Source organism: Nesoenas mayeri (assembly GCF_963082525.1).
Source record: "Nesoenas mayeri genome assembly, chromosome: 1".
Classification (NCBI taxonomy): domain Eukaryota; kingdom Metazoa; phylum Chordata; class Aves; order Columbiformes; family Columbidae; genus Nesoenas; species Nesoenas mayeri.
The window spans coordinates 43,353,881-43,381,165 of NC_137541.1; the positions used below are offsets into that span (position 1 = coordinate 43,353,881).

The window sequence follows — 27,285 nt, forward strand, 5'->3', positions numbered from 1 at the left end:
AAGGTCACTCTAAAGTCCAATAACTTCATCTGTAATGAGAGATCCAGTGTTCATATACTTACATTTTAAAAACTTTCTGTTCTGCTCAAGTCACATAGATATCAGCAGACAAAGCATGTGAATTTATAATACATAAGAAAAGCATCATATAACTGTTAGCCTGTATGGAAGCTATGTGGAATTTGATTCAAATCTATCTTCTCATTTAATCATTGCGCTTTTTTGGTGCAATTGAACTGAAAAATCTAAAATCCTGTCTTCTATATACACACTTACTTATCTATCTACAGACATAGATTATATTATAAGAGGGGTTATGATACAAAAGTTAACACACGTTTTTCTTACTTTAAAAGGCCATCAGGGCACTTGTTAAAGTTCCACATAAATAGGAAAGAGGTTTGCTAAAAAGATAAAACTTAACAGGAAGTTTTAAATAATAAGGCTTGAAATGTTTTGCACCCATCCATCCAAAAATTCAGCCTTTTACTTGGGCATCTGTGCAGACCTGCAAGGCCACAACTCCCCCAGGACATTTCTAATTCACATCACCATCAAGAGAGGAAGACGTAGTATCTTCATTAGAACAAACTACATATTCTACGCATGTTCTCTGTAAAGTTTCTGTCCCCATCTCCCAGATAATTGCTGGATTCCCTTTCCCTTGCCAAAGACGCCTCTGGTACTGCTGTCCTCCTGCATAAGTAGGTTCCACAGGCTGTTCTGTGCCTTATTCATGACACTCATGTGATGAAAAGGAACAGAAAATCCGCTCCCTCCTCCATCCTCAAAATGACACTTGTGTCATTTTGCTCCCCATTTCCCTCCTCTTGAGGGAGGCGGACTCAGGGGCTTCTCAGCTAATCTGTAACTCAGGATTTTCAAGGTCCCTCTCCACTAGCTCCAGTAGATAAGGTTTTTCAAGCCTCTTTAATTCAGTCCTTCCATCTGGCAGGATTAGTTTGTTTTCTAAGTTTTCAGAGGATGCTTCAGACTTTCAAATTTAAAACCAAATGGAACCAACTGTTCTAAGATGGAAAAGATTGCCGTCTTGGCACAAGAGCACTCATTCAGCATACACCAGAGCAGCCAAAGGACAACTCGTGCTTGTCATTAAGATATGCAGCTATTTCCACTTCTCTTCCTTTCTCCTTTTGTAGTAAATCAGTCAAGGAATAGGAAATTACTGCTTTCTCCTCTTTACCCCTTCTTTTCAAATGAATGAGAAGTAAAGCAGGTGGGCTGGACAGTTGAGCCCAGACCATGCTCTGATTTCCATGGTGAGATCTGCTTGCAGTGGGTGAGCACAGCAGGTGCACAGGGTGGATGCTGTAGGGTGATGATATAACCTGCCAGGTTTCCATCGTTTTTCCTTTAAATTACGTTGAATACAAAGGGCAGAAATTCTGTGTAATTTACAGTATTGTTCAAGGCATTGTAATAAGAACTTATTGTACACCAGGTTACTTTTTCAGCAACAAAATTTGCAATTTCTGAATCAGATAGCAATTTCAAACTTGTGTTCTCCATTTTGTTTTGCACTAGGACTAGACAGTCCCTCTGCTTTGGGCCAAGGTAGATGTAACGCTGCTTTCCACCCACATTCAGGAACAGAAGGCCCACGGAATGGCCACATTTTGTAATGCTGTCCCTTCCTCCTGCTCTTTCCCAAACAACATCGTGGACATGAAGTACAACTGTTGCTCTCAGACAACAGTATCCGCTCTGGCCACAACAAAAGCCTCTTGCAGGGCCTCAGAATGATGACTTGTATGTGGAGAAATCAACTGGATACAGGTTCCTAAAGAAAAATTATTGTAGCAGGAGCCAAGTGACACATGGCCTTGGTGACTTACCTCTGGCAACTACTCTTTCCTTTAAGTTAAGAAGAAATATAATTAGAGAACTTCACCCCCCACCATTTTCCTGACATGCTAAGCAGGAAGAATCTACAAGTTATTTTTCTTTTTTATTCTTAAATAACTGGGAAATTTTGTTACAATTTTCATAAGCACTCTTTTCGGTTTTTCTTTGTTGCTTTTTTTCCACTTCGGTCATTGTGAAAATTGCAGCAAACGAGAGAAATGGAAATCACGTTCTCAAATATAAGTAGAAAAAACAAACCATATTACTTGAGCCAGATAAAGATCTTATTCCATCACGTTACCACTGCATAGAAGAGACTCTCTTAATTTGAACTTGTACGATTTTTTTTACTTTGTTCTTACAAACCAGATTATCTTCTCAGATAGCTCATGCCAAAAGCACACACCCCAAATCCCACAGTTTAGGAGGTCCAGTATATAAAATCAGATCAAAACTTTTCAGTTAATTTTCCCTCCAATAGGTTAAGTTAAAATCCAGTTCTGAAAAGCCTCCAGTTCAGAGGGATCAGTGAATGAAACTCCAGATCAGGACACTGATATTTAAGACTGCCTTCACCATGGATGTATTAATTTAATACATTGTATAGTCCTAAGATATGTTATTTTAAATATAAACTCATTTTTGAAATAATTTAGAGGAATACAGATTCAAATAATTCTTCAAAGGCTTACCTTGCTACCCTAACAAAATGTTGCTTTCAAAAGTTGACATAAAAGAAGACATTAGTGTAATTGAGAGTATAGAATACTAGTAACCACAAATGAACTTAAATAGTTTAACAGTTCTAGTATTGTACTTAAGTTTACACAGATATCTTAACATAACCTACAATGTTTTCCATGAATATTAACAGCACAAGAGCATCACAATGTGTTAGGTATTGTTTTCTAAACCACAATTTCACTGGTCCCAGGTATTTTAAAATCATAGGACTAAGGCAGCAGCTATAATACATAAATAATTCTTTAAGAAATATGCTTAATGCTATTACCGCTTAGAACCATGGAAATATAACAAAATATAAGTCACATTTACAGCATAAGGCCCTTTGGTTTCTTAAGCAGCAAATGAAAGAACAATTTCTTCAGTGAAAGGCTTTGAAAAATAAAGCATGTAGGCTTTCCATAAAAAGGTAACTAGTTCTTTCCTTCTCAAAATAGTCAGGTATAGTCTTCAAAATATCATGTAAGAAAGCTCCCGAAATTCTTAGGAAAGAAAAAGTTAAAACCCAACGGTAGTATCTGACAGAGCAGAGATTCTAACATGGGCAAGCTGAACATACACCTTCTGGGAAGCAGAAGAAACTACTGTTTGATTTTCTGGAGAGCTTTATTAAATTTGGGGTAATACAATAAAAAGGATCTGATATACCTCTGTATTTACCCTATATTGTAGAACTTAAAAATCTGTATTTGAGAACTCGCTTCATATTCACATATCCTTCATAATGAGTTAAAATAAAATTAAAATGAAATAGTTTATTCTAGTCAAGGCAATTTATGGCAGTGCCCTTTTTCATACCACCATGTGTAACTTGAACCTGGCAATCCTTTTCCATCTTCCCAATGGAGCCAAAAATCTATGAAGTAATCTAAGATATTTCTGTGTAAGTAAACAGTGTGTGTTTAGTTACACAGAACTGCTTAGTTACACAGTCAGGGCAGTCAACATCTGAATTTTAGAGAAAACATTCTTTTTAGGAGATCCCATAACTACTTGTATTTTTTTTCCCACCCACCAGATAGAAGCAGTATCAAATTAGCCAAAACACCGGAATACATAATAAATGTGATCATGTCACCACATGTATTTTAAAATGCTGCTTGCGAGTCGTATGTTGCTTTTGCTATGTGGCTGGTAACAAGGATCTGGCATTATAAAACAGGTTGTAAACCAGCAAGACCATTGGAATAGTGTTCTTAGGCCATCCCAAACTTGCTCAAAATTTTAATCCAACTTCTTATGCCTCCTGAATCTTCTTGTAGTTTACTACCACATTCATTTTAAGAGAAGAAATTCAAAATATTTTCTCTTCTTAGCCTCTTGCACAGTTACTGGTTAGAGATCTTTCTATGCAACATGGCTAACAAAACTTTTTGAAGCAGCATAAGAATCTACTTTTTGCAAACTGTCATATGGCAAAACGACAGTTTGTGCCAAACACAAATCGTCAATAGGAATTCAGCAGACACTGAAAGGACTGGGCTGCAGGATTGCATTCACTAGTTATTACTCCTTAAGCATCTTTGTAGAATTTAAGAAACCAAATTTTGCAGGAAATTTCATAAAAGTTGATTGAGCAAACTTCTGAATAATTTTGAAATACTTAGCTGCTTCTTTTTCAATTTAATATATGCACCCCACCTTCAGTGCTCTGCTGTTTGATACAGAGACAGGAAATCTTTAGCATGTAAGATGACTTTGCACTTACACAATTCCGCTGCAGAACTAGGTGAATGCAAAATCAAGTTTTTTTCCAGTGCAAAAGTCTTTACTTTGCTGGGCTGAAAGTGTTTCCAAGTCATGCTTTTACTAATCAAAAAAACATGTCCATCAGCTTCCCCATGATCCAAATTTCATTGATCTTTGAAAGAAGGAGACAAAACATTTTACCCAAAAAGATCTTTTAAGTCATTACTAGCCGAGCTGCTGTTTGTCATTGTGTTTGCTGGTTGTACAAAGTTCTGAGGAGCAAAGAAAGGATTACCCTGTATACCAAAGCCAGGCTGTCCTATCATGTTCATCTGTGGTCCCAAGACTGAACTGCTTGTGCTTGGGGACCCTTGTGGGGGTACAAACTGATTAACCCACTGGCTGGATTTCTGTTGAGCCATTTGTTTCATGCTAACTTTGGGTTTTTGAGGACCGAAAAGATTATCTAAAGCAGACATATCTGGGGGTCTGTTCTGTTGTGTCAGTGGAGAGATTGCAGATGCAGCATTCATGGGACTGTAATTTGGCATACTGGCAGTCGGTACAATGTTCATCTTGGTTGCTGCTGTTGCAGTTGGACCACTGAAGAAATTCTGAGTGGTGGGGCCAGCTCCCATACTGAATCCAGCAGTCTGGAAAGCCATATTAGTATTTAGTCCATTCGTGATATTTCTCTTTGTGTTATCAATAGGTGATGAAAATCCCATTCCAACGCCCATAGAAGGGACAGAAGAGAAGCTGTTCGAAGATGCGACATTAGCTTTGTTGACAGAATGGCTAGTCAAAGATGACATATTGTCTATCAAGGTATCTGTCAAGTCTTTTGTCTGCAAAATACAAAAAAGGCAATTAAATGCTTTTTCTGTACAAATACTCTAGCAACAGCCTTCATCATTGCTCCTGCAGAAGTGGCATTCATTTTTCAAAAATTACAATCTACTGCATGGAACTGGAGATGAATTGTAATTATACACAAAAACAATTAGCTTACTTTTGTCCGTTGCTACTTAGAACTAATTGTTATGTAGCTTTAATTTGACAACTCAGACTATATACAAAGTGCTACTGTGACATTTGCTTCATAGAATCATAGAACACTTTGGGTTGGAAGGGACCCTCAAAGGTCATCTAGCCCAACCCCCTGCAATGAGCAGGGACATCTTCAACTAGATCAGGTTGCTCAGAGCCCCGTCCAGCCTGGCCTGGAATATCTTCAGGGATGGGGCATCTACCACCTCTCTGGGCAACCTGGCACAGTGTTTTACCACGCCCATTGGAAAAAATTTCTTCCTCATGTCCAGCCTGAATCTCCCCTCTTTTACTTTAAAACCATGAACCCTTGTCCTATCACAATGGGCCCTGCTAAAAAGTCTGTCCCCATCTTTCCTACAGGCCCCTTTTAAGTACTGAAAGGCCACCGCAATTTCTCCCTGGAGCCTTCTCTTCTCCAGGCTGAACAAGCCCAGCTCTCTCAGCTTGTCCTCATAGGAAAGGTGTAAAGGTGTTCCAGCCCTCTGATCATTTGCTTACACGCCCCAATCCTATCCCCAAGCTTTTTAAACATTTAGCTAATAAACACTTCCAAGCAAAACCTTTTTTAATACATCCTTTCTCCTTATCTAGAACAATGGCCTTCCAATAATAACTATTTTTTTGGAAACTCCTGCAATTTAAAAATTGAGAAATATTGCTAATGATGTGAATGGAAGGCAGATTAAAATTTATTTAACTTTTTTCAGCTGTGTCATTGTACTACCAGTGAAAACAAAGGTGAGTCACAGGACGAAAAAAAAATGCTAAACGCAGCACTTAAAAGGAAAAAAGCATCACAGCTCCACTGGAAACTGTGCAGCAGTTTGTTCTTTCTCACCTGCTTCACTGGAGGTGTTATTACAGTTGCTTGTGGTTTAAGAGGTTGCTGGCTTTTCAGTTTCTGTGCCTGTTCTTGTTCTTTAGCTAACTTTTGTTTCTCTTCAAGTGTAAGCGATGCCTTTAAAAGGGAAAGCACTGACACTAAGTTGCACGAAATGGTTATTCTCACATTTATATTTTTATTTCATAAATAGCACTGTAGTTTCAGCATGTGGTAGAACAATACATATATTTTTTATACAAAAGAGAAAGTGGATAAGCATAAAATCTATTATGTTTGTCATATCACCAAAAAGTACTTGCAGCAAATAAAAACAATATTAAAAGTAGCATAATGAGAAACTTGAGCAGATCGCAAATAAAGAGGTATCACAACGAAACCATTTTAGCTTTGTCATAAGCAAAAGTGTTCCTCACAGTTTTTCTTTTTATATGGTTACCAACTAACTCTTGATATAGAGCTGCAAGTGACCACGGAGTCAGAAAGGGAATTCTATTTTAAGATTGCTTAAGAGGCTTTTCAGGATTTTAACTCTACTTTTGTTAATGATGAAGGATAAAATCATAAAATCATTCCCTCTCAGTCTAAAATTAGTGAGAGGGTTCAGATAACTAGAAATGGAAATGATAACATGTATAGATTCTAGGGAGTCATTTACATAATTAATAGCATTAAAATAATTTTACAATAGTTTATGTTTATGTTAAATATTCTATGTCAGGTCATACTTTTTCTTTGCTTCCTGTGTTTATCCCCACATTAACTGTTTAGTTTCACTTAACTTTGAATTGTGCAGTATATGTTAGTCTCTGCTACTACATGAAAATTCTACATTTTATCTTCATCTCTGGTTGTTATTTTACCATAAAGTTGCCTATTTTGACTTTCCTATCTAAATCCACTGCTGAAGTTTCAGTTTCATTGAAATCTATCATGAAGGAGAAAGAAAATGACCAAAAATTTATAATCCTCATTGCTGCCTACTTTGTACAAAGCTATGATTTGAGTGTTTTTCAGGGGACCTTCACATGTGACTATGTATGGTGTTGTGCTACACAAAACCAGATTTTCTTTAAAAGCTTTAAACATTTACACATACTCTTATTATGCAACCCTACCAGCCTTGTTGTATTAGACAGATGTAACAGGATTCCAAAACAACATAAAACACACCTTTTTCTGTTTTGATGACATCTCGTTCTCTTTACTATCAGATCCACTAGTTAGAAGGTCGGTTCCACTAGTATTAAATACCTTGTCAATCTGTTTAAGTTCAGAGAAACAAAACTTAGTTATATGAAATGTTGCAATTTAAGGTAACATAAAGATCAACTAAGCAATTTTAAAATTCAGATTTCTATATGTAAGTAACTCACTAAAATATTGCTGCTTACCTGATTACTTGTACTACTAGATCTTGCCTCTTCAGATACGCTCATTTGGTTAGCTATATCCAAAGATCTATATGGTACAGGGTATACAGGTTACAAAAAGATAACTTTACAGTCACATCCACCACACTAATTCAGCAGTGCAGATTATTCTTCTGCATTTAAATAATAAGAAAAACCCCGCATTATGAGAGCACTGCCATTTTTATAGAATGCCTGTAGGAAACTGGAAAATGTTAATATTCTAACTTGTAAAGTTTCCTAATGATCATTGCACATGGTCTTAGTTCTTCCTTTTGAACAGGGTGACAAAGACTTTGGGTAGCCCAAGTTAGTTTGGCTCAGAAATGTCACCTCATATCAGACTCCATAAAATTGCTCTAAATGTCTTCAAACATCACTGCCTTCTAAAAGGCAGAAGTGTTCATTTTTTTCCATATGGTTTATGTTCGCAACAACTACAGAAAAGAAAGTTAGCATATAGAAGCAAGACATAAACTGTACTAGTGGAGCTCAGTATAACTTTTACATGTAATGAATTATTTTAAAATTAGTGACTCAAATTAATAAACTGTGACTGAACTGTGACTGAAGATTTTACTCTATAAAACCATTGACATCACAAGATAATCATCATCCTAGGACTAATAAATATTTGCTGACCACTGTGCTTATTTGAGGTAATTCTCAAGTAGTGAAGTAAGAATTACCTAGATTTTTTGTTGCTATGGCTGGAGTTTTTACATATTTGCTAAAAAATTAATTAACATTTTATCTCTGTTCACTTGCTCCTTCTCTAATACACAAGTAAATAAACACTTACTTCTGTTGCTCTTGCATGACATGAAGTTGCTCAAGTTTTGTTTTATGCTCTGCCTCCAATCTATTAAGCATATCTTTTATAACACAAATAAAAGAATTGAACTGTAAAAGAAATATACAAGTTTGGGGTTTGCAGTGATGGAATTCAGACATGTATAATTTAAAAGGTAGCATCTCATAAAACTCACAATACACAATGCCAGATAAACTGCAGATTTTTAGCTAATATATAAACTACCTTCACCATCTTCCATTAGAGACCTAACTACAAGTAGAGTGTATACTGAAACAGTGAAAAATTTATATTACTATAAAACAACAAATCCAAAATGTAGGGCAATCTGGATAAAATAACTATAGATTAATATCACCAGATGAAAAAACAAACAAACAACAAAAAAACAAACCCAAACCCTCTACAAATGCACTTCTACATTATTTACAACATTTACAAAAAAAAAGAGCACAGGAAGAAATGTTAGGATTATACTTTAGCTTTTAATGTGAATTGTAATTATGTTAGCAGCTAACTGCTTTTGCAGGATATTTGGAAGCTGACAGTATTAATTTGGAAACTTTACACTAGATTAGTTAAATTCACTGAAAAATAACAAGTTTTAAAAATGCAAATAGAGTAATACTGGATGGCTTTTTGGTCTTATTTATTTGCCTTTACAACAGACAAAGACAGTAATGTATTATTTTTTCCCTGACAACTGCTTAGATCTATTCTCTGCCAGTTTATCAAGTAAAAGGATGCAATATAGTCATGTTCCTACCTGATTGAGATTAAGATTGTTCTCAATACTAAGAGGAATCAGATGGGGCAATACTTTTCCTGCAAGTTGTTCTTTGGTGATTCCCAACTTCTTATGAGTAAATGTACATTTGTAAATACCTGATACAGAACATCAAAAATTAAAAAAAGAAAAAAAAAAAGGTTAGTAAACAATGTGAACAAAGTGTCACTCTCTACATTTATAAATCATCTGAACAGACATTGTCCCTGTGAGCAAGGAGGGACAAACAGAATCATCAAAGCTAAATATTCATCCATAACACAAACATATAGCAAGAGGCTTTGCTAAAGTTCAGAACAAGAGGAGGTCCCAAGAAATACTTTGCAGCTATGAAACCTGACCTGAGGTGATGTATTGTCCTGGTCAGTTATCTGAGAACATGCATCTTTGAACAGATCATGAGCAAACTTAGTTTGCTCATTAGCAAACTTAGTTGTGTACCACAAACTGATGAACAGTCACTGAGAAATTAAGCTGTGTTAAGTAAGGATGCATTCTCTCCCGGTATACGGAGGTGTCTAGGAGTAACTATCATACTGCTCCCTGATTGCATTTTAAAAGATTCTTACCCAAATGCTTTGGGCTGTGTTACACAGATGATCAGAAATCATGCAGTGTCTTTTATCTGTTCTAAAATAACTGAAAAAAGAAGTCTGGCAAGCACAAGGGATACTGCGTCAAGCCTACAAGTTCTATAGTGTTTCTGACAGGAGTATTTTTTTGCTTAAATATTCTACCTGTGGTGACAAGCGCTGAACACATTAGCATAAAAGAAACAGCAGCTTTTCTTCCTTTCTACGGTTAGTATTCAACCAGAGCCATCAGTTGGCCACAGAAGACACCATACATGATGGAAGGTGTTACGATTCCAGAAAAAAGGAGAGACCAACCACACAAAATTTATTTCAGCCTGTCACTTCCAAACTACATTTCACTTATCCACTGTACCCAATTAGAATTCAGGAGTATTACAATTAAAGTCAAAGATACTCTGTCCCTCATTCTCAGACAGCAAACAAAAGTCAAAGCTGCAAGGATTACAGGAAACAGGCAGCTTTAAATTAGTACTGATAGACGTCCTCTTATTCATTTTCAGCAAATCAAAATAATGCTACCATCACATATTATTACTGTGTTTAACAAAGACTGCTTGCTGGTAGAGCTCAGCTTGCTACAAGTTGTCTTCTGTCTACTACTTTGCCATCAGTAAGAGAAATGGTCACTGTCTTCTGGACTTGGCCACGCAGTCACACCTCTTTCTCGGCAGTGACTTCGGTCATCTGGTCACCTTCAAGTTGTTAAAATCATAGTTCCTGAGTTAGGCAAACGCCAGAGTGGCACTAGGAAAGCACAACTGGGAGTGAAGCCTTCCATTCCAGAAGCAACAAGCCATCAGGTTTTGTCAGCTGTTTTGTGAAACCTCACCCAGACAATGCTCCATTTCAGTGCAAGGGCAACCACGTTTGCCTAAATGTCCAACAAAACGAGTCTAACAAAACCTGCTGTGAAGAGCAGCAGAATAGTAGATAATCATTTATAGCATCTGGCATACAAGAGTGGTAAGAGAAGCCAATAGTAACATCTTAAAAGCTCCAGCAGCATCTGAAAGACAGATCACACACTCTTCTGAGGAAAACAGCCTCTCTGTCTGTGGGGACCACACAGCCCAGGAAAGCATCACAGCCCAAAAACTGCGATGAGAAATGCAGAACTGCATTGGGCCTTGAAGGCTACAAATATATGCACTTGTGTTCAGAAGTAACAGCAATATATAACGTACGTGAACAGGGACAAACTGAAGCACCAGAAACTGGAACTTTTTAATGGCCATTGTAGCAACACACTATGTAAAGATTACCAATGATACTACAGAAAGCTCTCAGACTTACAGTGTCGAAGTAAAAGAGGAGAAAGTTGAAAATATTAATTACCTAAAATTCCCATTAGCACTGCAGGTTCCTTGGATGGAATTTGTTGTAGGAAAGGTAAAATATCATCAAGCACAAACCATTTATCCAAGTACTCCAAAATCTTGCCTAAGCACACTAATGAGTTTACCCGGACCTGTGAATTACGACAAGAATTAAACTCTTTACTATCTTTTTGCTGATGTAGAAAACCCCACACAAAACCCACACTTAGGAGAAAACAGGTGCTGCTGAAAACTATGATGCTCATATCTGAAAATTCAAACAAGTTATCATAAAAACCCCTCTGGTGTAATGAAAGGAAAGCATATATATTTACACACCGCTCACAAAATCTTGGCTTTTCTGGAGGACAAACACTGTTATTCTGGAACACACTTCAACAATTTTTACAGTATTGTTAACAACAATAAATTGCTAGTAACTTTAAAAATTGTTAGAGTAAAAAAAATAAATGTGGGTTTGTATTTCTAAAAAGTAAAAAAAAAAATCTCAAAAGGAAATTAAAGTACACCAATGGGTTTTTCTTTAAAGATACAACAGCAGAAAAGCCCAAGTAATTATAGGTAACAACATTTTTTGAGGACTGAGAAAGATAGAACTATTAGAATACTTACAGCAAGAGAAGAAGTTTGCAAACATGCATTTTTAATTCTTGGAATTAATGAATTTTTCATTGATGGGTAATCTATCAAATTGGCAAATGTGGGAATTATGTTTAGGCAAAGCTCCTGTAAAAAAAAAATTGCACGTAAGTTTAAAAGAAACATGCACATTTATAAAATTAGTACTAATATTACTCAAGCTCAAAATTAGTTTAAAATGTCTCCTTAAGCTTTCCTTTTAAGGAAATACCATGTTCAACTAAGCTGACCTTAATCTATAGAAGTTACTCAAAAACAGCTGGAATAATAAAGCATCATCACATGCAGAGAGAAACCTGGAAAATTAATTTCAAAAAGAGTATTCATAGTAAAATATTTGGATAGCAAGAATATCTTGAATTTTCACAAGACATCTTTATATAAAAAACAACTTTTATTACATCAAACCGTAACAGTTTCCTGCATAAGTCAAGCAAATCCAAATGAGTACTATCAACAACACTGCAGCAGCACAATGATAGGCTGAAAGCATATCAAGAGCATATAAAGATTAAACATCCATAAGCAACAGAGAAATAAAAATACACAATTTCAGCCCCATCTCAAAAAATAAGAGACAGCAATATTATGTATAGGTTGCAAGTAAATACCAGAGTAACCAAACAGAAAATCCTCAAGGCAGGTATTTAGAAACAAAAACTTTTCTCTGTAATACTGCAAAGACTTTGCAAGGGTGAAAGTCACATCTGATTATCCAAATCCTTCTTTAAGAAATATTTCGTCTATCTCCCCCCTCCCACTCTTGAATGCCTTTGGCTAACTGGAAGTTAATTCCAGTGGAAGAAAGATTTCCAAAAAAAAGGACCTTAGAAAAGCAGATAAAGAGGAAAATTAAAATATGTGTACATGAAAATGTCACCAAAAGGTATATTAATAGGAGTTTACAGCAAATCAAGTCTTCTGAGGTAACTGCAAGCACACATGTTCCTACCAGTGGGACCTCAGAATAAGCCACCTCTCACTGGCTGATAAGAGCACACATGCCTGCATCGTTTCTGCAGCACAGGCAATGCTTTATAAATGCACATCTTACTTTTTGCTATGGTGGCAAGTCAGAATTTAAGGTAAGAGCATTAGAAAAACAATCTAATGGTTTCTCCCGGGAAAATATGGGAACTAAATTTTACTTTACTGAAACAAATTTTCTTCAATATAATATTCATCTCAACATTTAGGAATATTACACAGCTTTATCTTTTTTTCCAAGTAAACGAACACAGGGTTATACAAAAAGTTGGCACATCAGCTTAAAGAAAACATTAAAAAAAAATGTTTGAAATAAAGGCTGCAATTACTATACCTGGATCTGAATTGAAGGTGCTTCCAAGGCTCTATAAACCATCGGTAGAACACTGTTCTTTATTTCATCTGGTGGAGTTTTGGTTAGAAGCAAGTCCATTTTTTGGAGGAAGATCAACAAGATCTATTAGAAGAAGGACAATTCAGAAGCCAAAAGTTTTAACTCCAGAAATACACACTTAAAATTAAAGTGTGTTCTATCATATCACAAAAACTCCAGAAGTTTTCTTGTAACTCAGTAAATGTGATCACTTACCATGTTGCTTGCCTGAAGGCATGGAAGACAAAAAACACTTTGACATATTATTGCATTTTAAAAACAGCGAATACAAATAAAACAAAATAATGGGTGTTCTAGGCTAATGCTTCTGAAATAAGAAACCATAATGGCAAAGGAGGGAAGTCTTGTTTCTGTTTACAACATGTTTTTTTGTTAAAATCCACCCACAAAAAATCTCTATACACACATCAGTATTGAAAAAGCTAACCTTTTAAAACTATGGCTCAAATGCCATCCCTAAAGCATTTGATCACAATTCCATATATAAAAGCTGCACTCCATCTGCATCTAGAACCAAAATAGGGACACGATGAAAATAATATTACAGCTACTACAGGGACACAAAATAGCTTTGTTCTATTAATATTTCACATATCATACAATGAAAAATCCCAAACAAAAAACCTCATCACATTAACCTAAAAAGCAACACAAGAGTAGCACATTTACATAGTGAGATTCATCTTGCTTAGGCTCAGCCATCTAAAAGTTAGGTGCTATTCTAAATTACCTGTCCTGGTTCAGTCTCCAATACACAGAGCTATGTAACTCATAAGACTCAGGTCTCGTCTCAGACAGCTGAGACAACTTGCTACAGGTGACCTTATCCATTGATATGTGAACTCCTTTTAGAAAACAGGTTAGACTGGATGGATAAATAGTGGTGAATGTATCACATTCATAATAAAAAGCCAAGTATTTCACAGGAGGAAAATATTTCAATGTTCAAGTCTAAAATTATGTATCAGTCAGTACTTGTGTGTCAAATAAAACAGAAGCCTCAGTGTAGAAATACAAGTGTACCAAGACCACAGGTTTCCCCTTTCATTTGCTTCATTTACAGAGAAGATAAAGAAATTATTTTAAACTGCACCTTTCTTATTGTATATTTAGAATTACCTGAACTGTAAGCACACTCACACAAAGAAACTCATTCATTCATTCTTTCATTCCATGAACATTGATTCAATATACTCAAATTTGGGAGAATTAGGGTGAGACGGACCAGATGAGATTAAAACTTAGATTTTATAGTTATTCTTGGATAAAGAATTTTTAATTGTCCTCAACTTGGCTTTTTTAAACATCCATGTACTTGTAACATTTTTCTCTTGTCTGGCAACCATGTAATACATGACAGTCTCTATGTTAGCTAAATATCTATTTTTGGAGAAGGATCATTTGATCGTTTTTGCAAATTTGAAAAGAACATGAATAAAACCTGCTGTTTAAGAACTAGAAAAGCTTCTTTAAAATAAGAACCAGATATGTGAACATATAACATACTGCTTTTAAGTTAAACACTGTACTGTATAGTCATTTAGATTTCACAGAAGCAGTTCAGCTGTTTTCCACTGGCTGTCAAAGCTTTTAAACTAAGATAACATAAAAGCTGAATTGGTTTTGATCTCTTTCTCGACATGTCTTTAACTTGAATGTAGTTCATGGTGTTCCAATGAGCCCCTTTTATTTTTAGCTTTTTAACATCATATTTGATGCTTTTTTATCTATTTAAGTAGACAGTAGGATGTCATAGTCATAGATTCAAACACACCATTTAATAAGCAAGTAGCAGCAGATGCACTCAACAATAATGCTAAAGATGTGCTTCATCCATTAATGCAGAACACAGTACTTGTCAGGGTACACTTTGGTGTACTGAATTAGAATATGAATCTGCAGTACTTCATTGCTAACTCTCTGTGGATTCCCCTAAATTAAGGGTTTGCCTACACCATGTCAGAGTAAGGATGGTAATTTACAGTACACTAGTTACTCCATGCAAACTCCAACAGCACAAGAAGAATGAGTAGTTTCCCTAAGTATTCCATGTTGATATTATAAATTCCCTCATACAGACACATAATGAACACTGGATAACAATTTTTTCATACTAAATTACAGGAGCCCCCCTATGAAACATTTACTTCCTAACTTAAGTACCCTACGAAAGCCAAGTAACAGGCCACAAACAAATCTAAAACATCTTGAGAGTGTGTTTGGAAGAAATACTGACACCCTCCCTGTCTGCGCCTCTCCATGAGTTAGAAACACAGCGGAACTGGATGTTTTTGTCTTGCATAAAAACAGTCAGACATGGAATTCTGTCCTCTGGCATTCTGAACCTTTATTTTTTTTTTCCTCAATTCCTGGTATATTAACTTTGAAACCCTGTCCTAGATTACTTAAGCAAACTTTCCCATACAAAAAAGACCACAGAAATACTAGTGGAACAAGTCATCTAGTACTTAGTGCGCATTAAAACTGTCAACATCAGAATTTAATATACAGTACCTAGAAAGCTACAGGAAAACTTCACAAAGCTCGCTCTTTATGAGCTGACCCGAAGTTTGTATTTTGCTTCCCTCATTTCTCAAGAAATAAAACAGTTTTTGTGTCCACTGTGCTCCAGATATAACTTTGAAACAAACTTTTTGCAGTGAGGATTGTCTCACAAACCTCACGTTAAAGGTAGCAAAAGACAATGTTACCTTGTAGGGTGAAACAGCACAAATAAGATGTTCACTGGCTTTTGGTTAGTTGGATGTTTAATTTTTTCAAGACAACAACAAAGCTAACAGAAATCCTCAGTGATCCAAAAGTAAAGAACATTTCTGAGGTATACTCAATTATACAATTGTCCCCTTTCTCCCCTCCCCAGTATAATGAGAGTTCTCTGATCTGGTTTTCTGAAACCCAAAAATAAAAGGTCTACTTGTTCATTCCTATGTCTATCCTGCCCCTGAAGTGCTCTGCAGAGAAATAACAGCATCCAGCAATAAAACTAGGTGAGCTAGAAGGAATGCGTAGCTGCCTTTTGTCTGTGGAGGCACAGTGCCCAACCTGGTGACAGAATTCTCAGGAATCCTCATGCACATGTTGTTGACTAAACGATGCAAATGTTTTGCTCCTCTACAGTAACGCTGTCTTACTACTTTTATGCATGTAAACAATATCAAACACTATTTTATTATAATCAATAAACAGCACTTCTGAGAGTGTCCAAGTTACGACTTTTCCACCTCATGATCCCAGTCAGCAATCTGGATACAAGAAAAAAAAATAATTGGTTCAGCTACTGGTAGAATATGTGCAAATATTGTCCTGTACTACCCTATTCAGATTGGCTAGGTAAGTGATAAAATGCTTACAAATACACCTTCTACAACCAACCCAAAATGAGAATTGAGTGGTAAATTAAATGTTTCCTTTTTTTGCTAATCTAATCTCATCCATAAAAGCAAAAATACCCTCAGAAAACCCATCTAAAAATGCAGGGGTAGAGGCCTAGTGAATTTCCTGGAAAAAAAAAATAATGTATGGATCAAGACTGACTGCTTCGATAACTACAGAGCAGGTTGGACAATCTGTGTGAAGCTGGAAAGGGAAATTAAAAAATTAGTCATTTTTCAGGGAAAAAAAAATACTGAAGAGAAAAAGTGTAATCTGAAAAATATTAGCATACCTGGATTGGTTCTTGCTGCTTGAAAACAGGACCAAGATCAGGCAGAATAAGCCTGATATATTCTTCTTTGGTGCATTCCTCAGCGATTAGGAGAACATTAGGCAAGACAAAGGGTACCATATCGGGATTCACAAATTCAGAAGTCAAGCAAGGCAAAATTCGCTGAATTATAACACGCTAAAAGGAAAAAAACCAAGCACGCATGACATCGCACTGCATTGCAGTAACACACCACTGTGCCAGCTCAACAGCTACTGTATTAACCTGATATTTACAAAAAAACCAGACAGACAATTTTCAAGTTTGAGCTCTTATTTTCACCATATACTCTAGCTAATTTAAACTGTGCTACTTTGCTCACTTTTCTCTGTTTTCACTCAAAACATAACTGGAGACTGCAACAACTGCGAAGGTCAACAAAAAACAAGTAACTGTACAGAAAATAGGACTTCTAGTCACATATCTGAATTACAAAAACCTTATTCTATATGCTTTCTTAAAAAAAATACCCTTAAAAAAGACGCTACCGCTCCCAAAAAGTCATCAGTTTTTCAGTACCACATCACTTACTGACCAAACACATGATCCTACTACAGCTCCCTGTAAAACTGCAGGTACATTCCCTAAACGGGATTCTGCTGAAAAACAGGTATTTACACTGTATTGTAGAGCTAGACATCCTTAAATGCTTTTAAAGTCAATAAAGAGAAATACACAGTTCAAGGGCACAATCCCTTTCCTCATAAAATATACTTTCAAGATAGAAAAAAAAAAAATGAACGCCCTAAAGATGGTTAGGTCAGTCAATGGCTGTCTAAAGTTAGATTAAATACATCCCATCTATTTCCGAATTAAAAGCATCAATTATTTCTGATCATTACTAAATTACTAATTACTAAATTAAAATGAATATTAAACATGAAGTCTGAATTCTGCACTGTGTAGTTGAAAACAGAATTCAAAATAAAGAAGCTTAATGTAATGGTTGAGAAGCTCAGCTATTTTATTATGTAATAAATTAATATTATTTTTCTATCACATATGTATTATGCCTTATTTAAATTAAACAATACCACAAAAGGAAAGGAAGTCAGTCTAGACATAGAGTCTAACACTACACAGGAGAAATCTGTAATGCCAGACATTTGCCTTTGAGATGTTTGGGCATGGCTAGCACAAGAAAGCACTTAGTTTGTTGAGTGATGGAAGCTTTGCATTATTCAACATTTTAAACTCTCTCCAACTGCCTTGCTACAAAAAAAAAAAACTTAAAGCAATCTTATTGGGAGAAAAGGTGGTGAGATGACTTCAAAGAGCTACGATAGCATCTGGAAACAAAGAGAAAGACTTGTAAGTGGAGAGAAAACAACTCCCTTTCAAAGTGGGATGAACTATAAGAGGACATGCAAATGATGGTTCCTTACACATCCTGGTGGCACAATTTGACATCTTGCATTTAAAGAATTATTGGTAGCTGAGGAATATTTCTGCAGCAATTATTTTCTAATCTCCCCTTCTTTCCTACTACTCTGACAATCTCACAGCAGTCTGTTATGGTACAATGCTACACAAAGTCGAGTGTTCCCAGATTCAGAACGCTAACGGATATTCACCTATTTTAAACCCCACTATTTCAAGACATCATACAGACATACCTTAGGTAGTTTCGGCAGAACCTTTGGTAGTCCTTTAAAAAACTGTGATTTCTGAAGATTATCCCTTTGAAATAATGAATCAAAATACTGAAGCGTCATTGCTCCTACATCATCGAAGAATGGTATCTAAAAATAAGATTAAAAGCTTGTGACCTGGAGGGAGATAGCACTGACACTGTTACAAAGATCCATAATATAGACATCTATTTACCTTCTCAATGCCCTACAGCAAACCTTTACAATGATGTACCTGTGACTAACAATTAGAAAAGTACATTTTTACATACTAAGTAGCATAATATTCATAGGTAAACTTTGATTATGAAGACAGAATTTTCCTAGCATTTTAAAGAAATCTGTGCACATTATGTGCAACTAAGTTAATTCACTGTATATGAAATAATGTTTTGTCTACAAAAAATTGAATTCGAAGTAAAAATCTTGAATAAAAGTTCTCCTAGGAATAATTACGCTATTTACTATTACAAAAAGGCATCACCTACTAGGCCATCCAGATCTGGCTACCACCCCTGGGAACATATAACATATCAACAAGCATTTATATGCAATAAATGTGTAATTATATAAATTTCTCTCCAGTATTCAGATCCTCTTGTAAATCCTGTCCACTCTGATTTCTCACATGATCTCCCATCTTTGCATTACTTCAGCAAAGAGGGCACAGGCCTTCTTAAGTTTTGTGTAACAATATATATACATAGACCAGGCTTACAAAAACAGGACCAAAAAAATACCAGGGGCTTTCATCTATAGCTATGGAACGTGACACGAATACTGATAGAGCTGCTGCATCATTAATGAAAGACTGATAAAAATGCATAATTATAAAAAGATTGTTTATAGAAAAATCCATCCCCAAATATTCAGCTTTGAGTTAGCAAATGAACAAAAAGAGTAGAAGAGTGCCTACACCAGATCTACACAGACTGGAATGAAAAGTTCTGCATTTGAAAACTCGCAGCGGTAAGATTCCTCCTTCCTGCTAGCTCTCAGTTTTACGGAGGGATCTATCAAACCTCACAGGCTCACAACAGTTAAAGACAAAGCATGGTCTTTCGAATTACTTAGAAACTTGTTTTCAGTTGAAAAATTTGTGCAAAAAGAAAGCATATAAAAGCATTTTAAAAAGCTCTGCTATAGGGCAGAAAGAGAAGCTGATAAGAGTAGAGCAATAAAGAAGAAAAGAATCAGAAAAGCAGATTGGAGTAGGGTAATAGAGAAGAGAAGAAAAGAAACTATCAGCAGAGAATTGAAGCTAGTCTGCACTAGTCTGTCTTCTAGATCACACACAAAAATGCACGTGATCATGGAATTCTACACAGGTTAACACAAACTAGTTAAAACTAATATGGTAAACGGTCAAGCTTCATTTCAGTTCATGCCACGCTGGCCATAACAAACCACTTTTAGAACTAAAGCTCTAATAACTCTACCATACTATTCAGTCTGCAGTGCAGATATGGTATAAGAGACTTAACATCTATGCTGCTTAATACAACCATTTACAGATTAATTCGCTGCAGTCCTTGAGACAAGTGAGTAGACACCTGAATAATATTTGACAATTTCCTCACTTCCCATCTTTCAGCATGTACGTTGGCAGAACCATTACCTGTTTCTGCCTCCCTTCTTCACTCACTATTTCTTCCAACTGTTAAGACACTTATTTCTCTCCATATAATCTTTTTATATGACATGAAAAGAAGAAAATTGTTTAGCTAAGCAAATCTATAAGCAGAAACCTGAAAGGCTATCAGATATGAGAAGATAGGGTGTAAGACAAAGGAAGAAGCATGCTTTTAAAATCTGCTTTCACATAGGAAAGCGAAGGAAGAGTTTGTCAAATTAAAACTTAAATTATCTTACTTGCAATTAATTTTTGCTTTATTATGGCAAGTAAGCTCCAACTATATTTTAAGCTACTTGTCTGCATTTTTATGAATACACTGAAAATCATAAGCCAAAAGTTAATCCTTACATATATTGTCCTTTATCATTTTATGGCTTTAAAATCCTTCCAATACAGTTTTAAAGACTGAACTGAATAAACAGAGAGCACAGAAAATGCTTCCAGATGAATTGGAAAGCTATAAAATAGTGTCACTCTGAATTATTATTCTAAATTCTGTATCAGCACCCAATTCTTCTATGCTAAGAGAGGTCAGCATAAGGACAACTTTTAGCATCAACTAACATAATTATTTCCAAAACAGTTTAAAAATATTTAACGTTTCAACAGAAATGATTAACAGGAAAACACTTTAAAATAACTCTGTTGTTTCCATAAATCAAATATTATATTCCCTCTTTCCTACGAGTACTGTATTTTCCATGAACTGACCTTAGTCATTTGATCTGCGTCTGGTCTGACTGCTGGAGCTACATTTAAGAGTAGCTTTACATGTTCACGCACCTCCTCTGGTATATTCTGAAGAGTACTGGAGCTTAAACGGCTCAGCTGTGTAAGTAATTGAAGCACATGCACCATGAAGTCAGAAAATCCTGCATACAAATATTTCCAATATACAATAGGACTTTACATCCCTCCCTTCTCCCTTTTTATAACCCATTTGCTTCTTATCCCTCTTAGTCTTCCCTCTGTCTCCCAACAGCCCACCTGCCCAGGTCACATCCCCCTATTTCCAGCTTCTCATTTCGTTCAGGTCATCAGACAACACAAACTCAGCATTTTTAAACAGGTACATGTTATTATCTGAGGTGTTGCCTACACACATTAAAATAAAGTACACACAACTAAGGCAATGGGCACCCAAAGAAGTTACAACAAAGGAAACTTGCATATGAATGTACATTATGTCAGCTGACCCAGGTAACTGTCCTCTGTTCATATTCATTGCCCACAAAGCATGTGAAATAGCCAAGTGGTTACCAATTGCAATGTCAAGTGATCAAATCACTCTAAACTCAGCCATCTTCAGCAGTTCTACATAAGTCATTCACTGCCTTGGGTTTCACACTATTCACCTCAACATGTATTTATTGCACAAGACCAGCATTCAACAGGTTTACAGAGAAAACAGGTGAAAAATCAAATCTGTAGTTTATAAAGTTGGCATATGTGACCTTCTCTACATCTATTTTTATTTCCCATATTTTGCTAGGATTCTTCTTGTTATAAAGATAGCATGCAAGGTAAGACACCATTATCAGATTGTTTACGTTTTCAAATATGAAAATCAATGAATAATAGTCACAAATAGAACAAATACCTGATCCAGCTGTCTGCTAAAGCTTTTGTAAATATCCTGCTTGTTGACTTCAAAAATTGGTTTCCCTTTATTAAAGACTGCATACATAACAGCTCCTAAAGAGTACATATCACTGGCTGTCTCACAGCTTACAGAGAGAATATATTCTGGTGCCAGGTATTCGGGATTTGGAAGACACAAGGATGGCAAGTTTGGATCCCATTCCTTACAAGGGAACTTTGGCTACAAGTAAAAGAAAGTACATTTATTAGGAATTTTTAAAGAACATTTTATATAAGAAACTTGAGCAGCAAAAATAATTAATCCACTCAAATTCAACTATGAATGAAACAGAGTACAGCAAAACTGTTAAGAATTTGTGTTTGAAACTTGAACTGATTAGCTGATGCAGCTGAGTATTAGGACAGGGAAGTGTGACATAAAATCAAAGCACTGCTGTAAGGGAGAAACACGGGCTATGATGGGAATTCATCTTAGGAGGTAGCGACCAGACACTGAGTGGGTGCAACAGACTAAATCATGTAGCTTTGCATGTCATCCAACATGCAGGTGACCAGAAGCGGCACAGGCTTTGGCCTCTGTCTGAAATCATCACTAGTCTATTTTGACTCCACTGAGTCAACTCAGGCTCCTCTGTGATGACCGAAGGCATCGCTTCAGTCCAGATCTGTTCAAAATCCCTGCCAAAAAAATACAGAGGTGAATGATTCTGTACTGAAATGCAGGGTCATGAAACTGGTTTCAGGCAAAGATCTGAATTTGAAATTTAATCACGATAAATATAAATATCTATTACCTCCTGTTCAGATGGATTTGTTGACTGGATACAAAAATCAAAGCCCATAATTTTCCATGCTCCACTCTTATTCAAAATTATATTTTCAGGAGTAATATTGCCATGGACCATCTTCACACTGCTATGCAAAAATGACAAGCCTTCAGAAACCTGTTAATAAAAGATTATTATTTCAAGTTAAATATTTCCCCAAATATCCTGTAAGACATTTACAAAAATTCTGTTCCTGTGATCACAGTTAAATTGGTAAGTTAACTAAGAATCAAGATTTCAGCACTATTTATGCTATGTCTTAAAAATTATGTATGGACAAAATTAAAGACAGATGGTCAATCAGCAGATGAGATTAATAATGCCAATTAACTATCACAGCGTAAGACAAAAATGCTTTCCAAAATTGATCAACATATTCACCAAATAAAACCTGCGAGGTACCGTTCGTCCACAGAAGGTAAAGATTCACACATGGGACAGACTGCTGTAGCACAGACATTTATATGGAAAATAAAAATTCATTCCATTTCTTATTTTCCATGTCTGAATAAGCAAAAACAGTAACAACTCAGAATCTCCAGTGTCCACGCTCTCCTATGGTGATTAGAGCACTATCATCTCTCACTTCCCAATTATTTGATTTACAACAGGCAGTCAAAACTTTGGCAGTTTATAAACTTCATAGAACAAGTATTAATACTAAAAACACTCAAAAATTATAAGGAGAACCTATGTCATACCTGAAGCAAACCATATTTGGTCTCCACATCATAAAGTTTGTATTCTTTAATGTCAGATGGTAAAGGAGAAGGTAGGTTGTCCCAGCTGCCAAGAACATTAGCTAAACTTGCACAGACTGGTTCTGTACAGAATGCCAAACAATCTCTATAGAGGAAATACATACAAACATTGTTTGTAAATAAATGTAATAAATCTCTTGAGTACAAATAAAGAAGCATACATACACCATATTATACATTACCAGTGCACTTGGTGTTACCGAAAAACATGTTATAGTTCCAGTTTTGAATCATTATAGGTAATATTATACTACAGGAAAATACACAAATATCTGAAGTATCAAAAAAAAATACAAATACAAAAATCAGCAAATGAATAGAAAATAAGAGGTGCAAAGACAAATATGCTTGTTGTAAGAACTGCAGTTCACATGTGAAATGACTACTTCCTAAATTATTTTATCTATTGTTTTCTTCACAAAAAAACTACAGGTCTTGTTTATGCATTTTTGTGTTAACAATGTTTGAAAACCACAGATGAAACAAACTTCTACACATAAAGTGTGGAAATTACTCATTATAACAGTGCTTCAAAATTTCAAATTTCCAAGTCCTGAAAACAATGTATGTCTCCGCTTCACAAACTTGACATAATATAGTTATTCTTTATATCCACATTCTTCATAGTGATCTGCATAGTGCTGGAGGCCCTGGACAGTCACTGCACCTCACTTCTTAATTGTTTTAAAGTTTTTTTTGAGACATGACTAGTAGCACACATCTAGTTTAAGGATTAATAATTAATGAACACAATAAATACTGCATCATTATGAACACAGAAAACTAAGACTGAGTAACAGTCATAAAGATACGTTTTTGGATAATAAATTTACAGGCAACAAGACAGAAGCCCAACTTTGTGTTCATTCCTTAAAAATATCACAGAAGACATGATGTCTCACCATGAATCTACCACACAGTTTTCATGTATCTCAACAATTAACATGCTTGCTCTTTGCAGTAAAATACTACTCATCCAGATTTTAGTTCTACTTCGGTTTTATCTACCGCTTTTCTGAAGTAAAAACAAACAAAAATTAAAGTATAGAGATTCATTAAGTGTCAACCAACCCGACAGAATTTTTTTGCTTTCTTTCCTCTCTACCACTTTGTTAACACCACCCCTTTCATGTTTCTATTCACACAACAAGGGCTATGGAACTTGTTTCTGCAGTAATCACAAGGAAGGAGCAGAACACAGACAGACAAAGTCCTTCATTTTCAGTCTGACTTCAACTTTTCTATAGGGCTTATACACTTAGTTACGGCTAAGGCACAGATGACAGAAAATATCTAGGGAACAGTTATTCACTGTTCTTCATAACATAAACTCTCTGACTGCCGTTGTTTTAAGGAAATAAAAAGATGGCTGTTCATTTTTTACTTTAGGTTAAATAAGGACCCAAACCAGAGTAACAGAAGGATGGAGCAAATTTAATCAAAGCAGTTGAATATTGCAGGAGCTGATGTCTGCCATGCAGTGCAGCTTCTTTAACAGTTCCCTGAACAATAGCAAAATGAAATTCAGAGTAATGTAATAAAAAGGAAACAAGTTAAAAATAAAAGTGATGGTCAAAAATGCATATGCTTTGGAAGAACTGCAATAGATGGAATGTCTAGAAAATTAAATATCTGGGACTCTTCACACTACTACTATTTTTAATGGGTAATAATGACACTATAAGTGAACTTATAATTTGGCTTTTTTATCCTTTTCTCCAGTAAAAAGTTAAATGTAGAATAATATCACTCATCTGTGCTGTTACTGGAATTCAAGACCAGTTGTAAGTAGATATATTCTATGTTTTGTATCGCTATTAAATATTTAGTATAAATACAGTTATTAATTATATAAATGAATGTAAAATGATAAATATGTATTACGTATTATGATGTATACATTAAATACAATTGTACTGAATACCAATAATTTGGAGTAGAAACATTCTATTATTAGTGGAAAAGCTCCCAACACACTAGGGTCAGAGAGGTATGGCTTTTTTTTCTATATCTACTTCAGCTGTGCAGGTACACCAAGTATCCCTTTGCTTCAAAGGAAGAATAAAAGGTGACTTGCAAGTAGTTCAACCAACTGTCCATGACAGATTTCTTCAAGAACAAGCACTCTGGAGAGACTTGCAGTTCTAAAGAAATCTTACACAAGGACACATATGCAAATATTCTAAGCAAACTTTTATTAATCCCCTCCAGAAATTGTGACATCATTCTCTGGCACAGCAAGCAACTGGACAGGTTTTGTGCTGCTGGTGTTTCTACCAATAAGTAAGTGTGCTGAGTATGGAAAGATCAACTGGAGTAAAGCCTAAGGCATTACTAAAAACTCATGAATGAGAATTCTGACATAACTACACTGTTAATTTTATTCAAAAGGCTTAAATTCTTCATGAAAACAGCACAGCTTTCTTTGCACTCCAAGGTATGAAACTTGGCCTTTTCTTCTGAAGGGCAGAGTTCAGAGAACAAAATAATTACACATGTAGTTGCTAAGTCAATCAAAATACTGTAACAATTTTAGGAAGAAGCCCGGGATATACTCTGGGATTCACTTGCAGACACTTAGGACTTAGATGACCCCAGGCCCCTTAGCATGTAATAGTTTATTTACTCATGTAAAGTACGGAGAGCTGTCTTCAGTTACCTAATTAATCTTCCTTAGGCTTTTGCAAAGGCATTCTGAACCACAGGGGCAATGACAGCTTTGAACCCTTGTGAATGCGAGATGTGTTTAGGACTGGGGGAAAGATATATATGAATAAGCAAGTGTCATTCAATCCAAGAAATGTCTCCCAAAGTAGGCATCACAAAGATGAAGAAGCTTTCCTAGAGTATTCTTAGCTTCTAGGAGCCAGTACATTTGGAAAAATGCAGGTTAACAGACACAATCAAAACTGTAGAAGTTTGAAAGGTAATGTACATGAGTCTTTATTAGGCAACCATTTAGGAAAACTACCTTGGAAAAAAAAACAAAACAAAAAACCTCTAAAACTTTTATGATCTTCCTCAGCAGGATCAGGCTGAGCTTTCTATTTTAACGTGAAACCCTCATGTTATTTTTTAGATTTTAGTGTGCTGTTATCACTAGAGTTGAACAATAAATCTATAAGACTAACCCATTACTGTTCCTAGCAACCAACCTTACACAAATCAAATAAGCACTACAAAAACACACTGAATTTTGTCTCCCTTGACTGGCATTTGAGGATCTTTCAAACACGTATGTGGCCACAACACATGCAATCTACCAAAAATCTCCAGTCTCATATGTACTGAAGTACATACTATCTCATAAATGGAACAAATGCATGAGCAACCTTTTGAAAGAAAACAATTTTGAAGAGAGTTCTTTAAAAGTGAAATTAATTTAACTACCAAATATTCATGTTGTAAGGGTCACATGTAGCTTTATAGCCGCAACTGGACAAAGATCATGCAATAGATTACTAATTGGATTCACTAGATTCACAGCAGAAATGCATCCTACGGCTTGAGGGGAAAAAAATACCCTAAGGATGGGATAAATACCATTCTCACATAAGTAAATATAGTAAACTTGAATTTCACCAGATGCAGTGTTGAATTTTCCAGGTATTTTACATCCAATAACAAAACAATTATTAAGAAAGTCTGTTCCCAACTTTACTCCAGCTTACCTGGATTCTTCCAACGGATGTTGAACGGTGAGTAGTCGAGGGTGTCGAAGCCTGGTTAGCTGTTGAACACCTCGTTTTAAACAATCTATAATCTGATCCTTTTCAAATTTTTGATACTTGTCTATTAGCTTCTTATCAAAGACAAAAACTGCTACTTCCTAGAAATAAGTAACAAAACTCACTTGGTATGTAACACAGTCAAAAAACATGTCCATACACAATTACATACACACACACACTTTTTTGAACGAACAGTACAATACCACCAATGCAA

The 27,285-nt window shown here is 35.7% G+C and overlaps 1 protein-coding gene across 1 annotated transcript in view; it reads right to left on the reverse strand.

The window, feature by feature from the left end:
- Positions 1–4,367: 4,367 nt before the first annotated feature.
- SCYL2 (SCY1 like pseudokinase 2) overlaps positions 4,368–27,285 on the reverse strand; it is a 36,037-nt gene continuing 13,119 nt past the window's right edge. Inside the window, exons 3-18 of the mRNA XM_080354228.1 lie at positions 27,012–27,169; positions 23,281–23,425; positions 22,547–22,696; positions 21,751–21,972; positions 20,862–20,978; positions 18,500–18,625; positions 16,845–17,021; positions 13,100–13,222; positions 11,752–11,865; positions 11,138–11,270; positions 9,186–9,304; positions 8,408–8,508; positions 7,588–7,654; positions 7,367–7,456; positions 6,191–6,310; positions 4,368–5,147 (exon numbers count right to left, since the gene is read on the reverse strand). Coding sequence (XP_080210354.1) covers positions 4,497–5,147; positions 6,191–6,310; positions 7,367–7,456; positions 7,588–7,654; positions 8,408–8,508; positions 9,186–9,304; positions 11,138–11,270; positions 11,752–11,865; positions 13,100–13,222; positions 16,845–17,021; positions 18,500–18,625; positions 20,862–20,978; positions 21,751–21,972; positions 22,547–22,696; positions 23,281–23,425; positions 27,012–27,169 — 2,613 coding nt within the window. The 3' untranslated portion in view covers positions 4,368–4,496. The remainder of the gene's footprint in view (positions 5,148–6,190; positions 6,311–7,366; positions 7,457–7,587; positions 7,655–8,407; positions 8,509–9,185; positions 9,305–11,137; positions 11,271–11,751; positions 11,866–13,099; positions 13,223–16,844; positions 17,022–18,499; positions 18,626–20,861; positions 20,979–21,750; positions 21,973–22,546; positions 22,697–23,280; positions 23,426–27,011; positions 27,170–27,285) is intronic.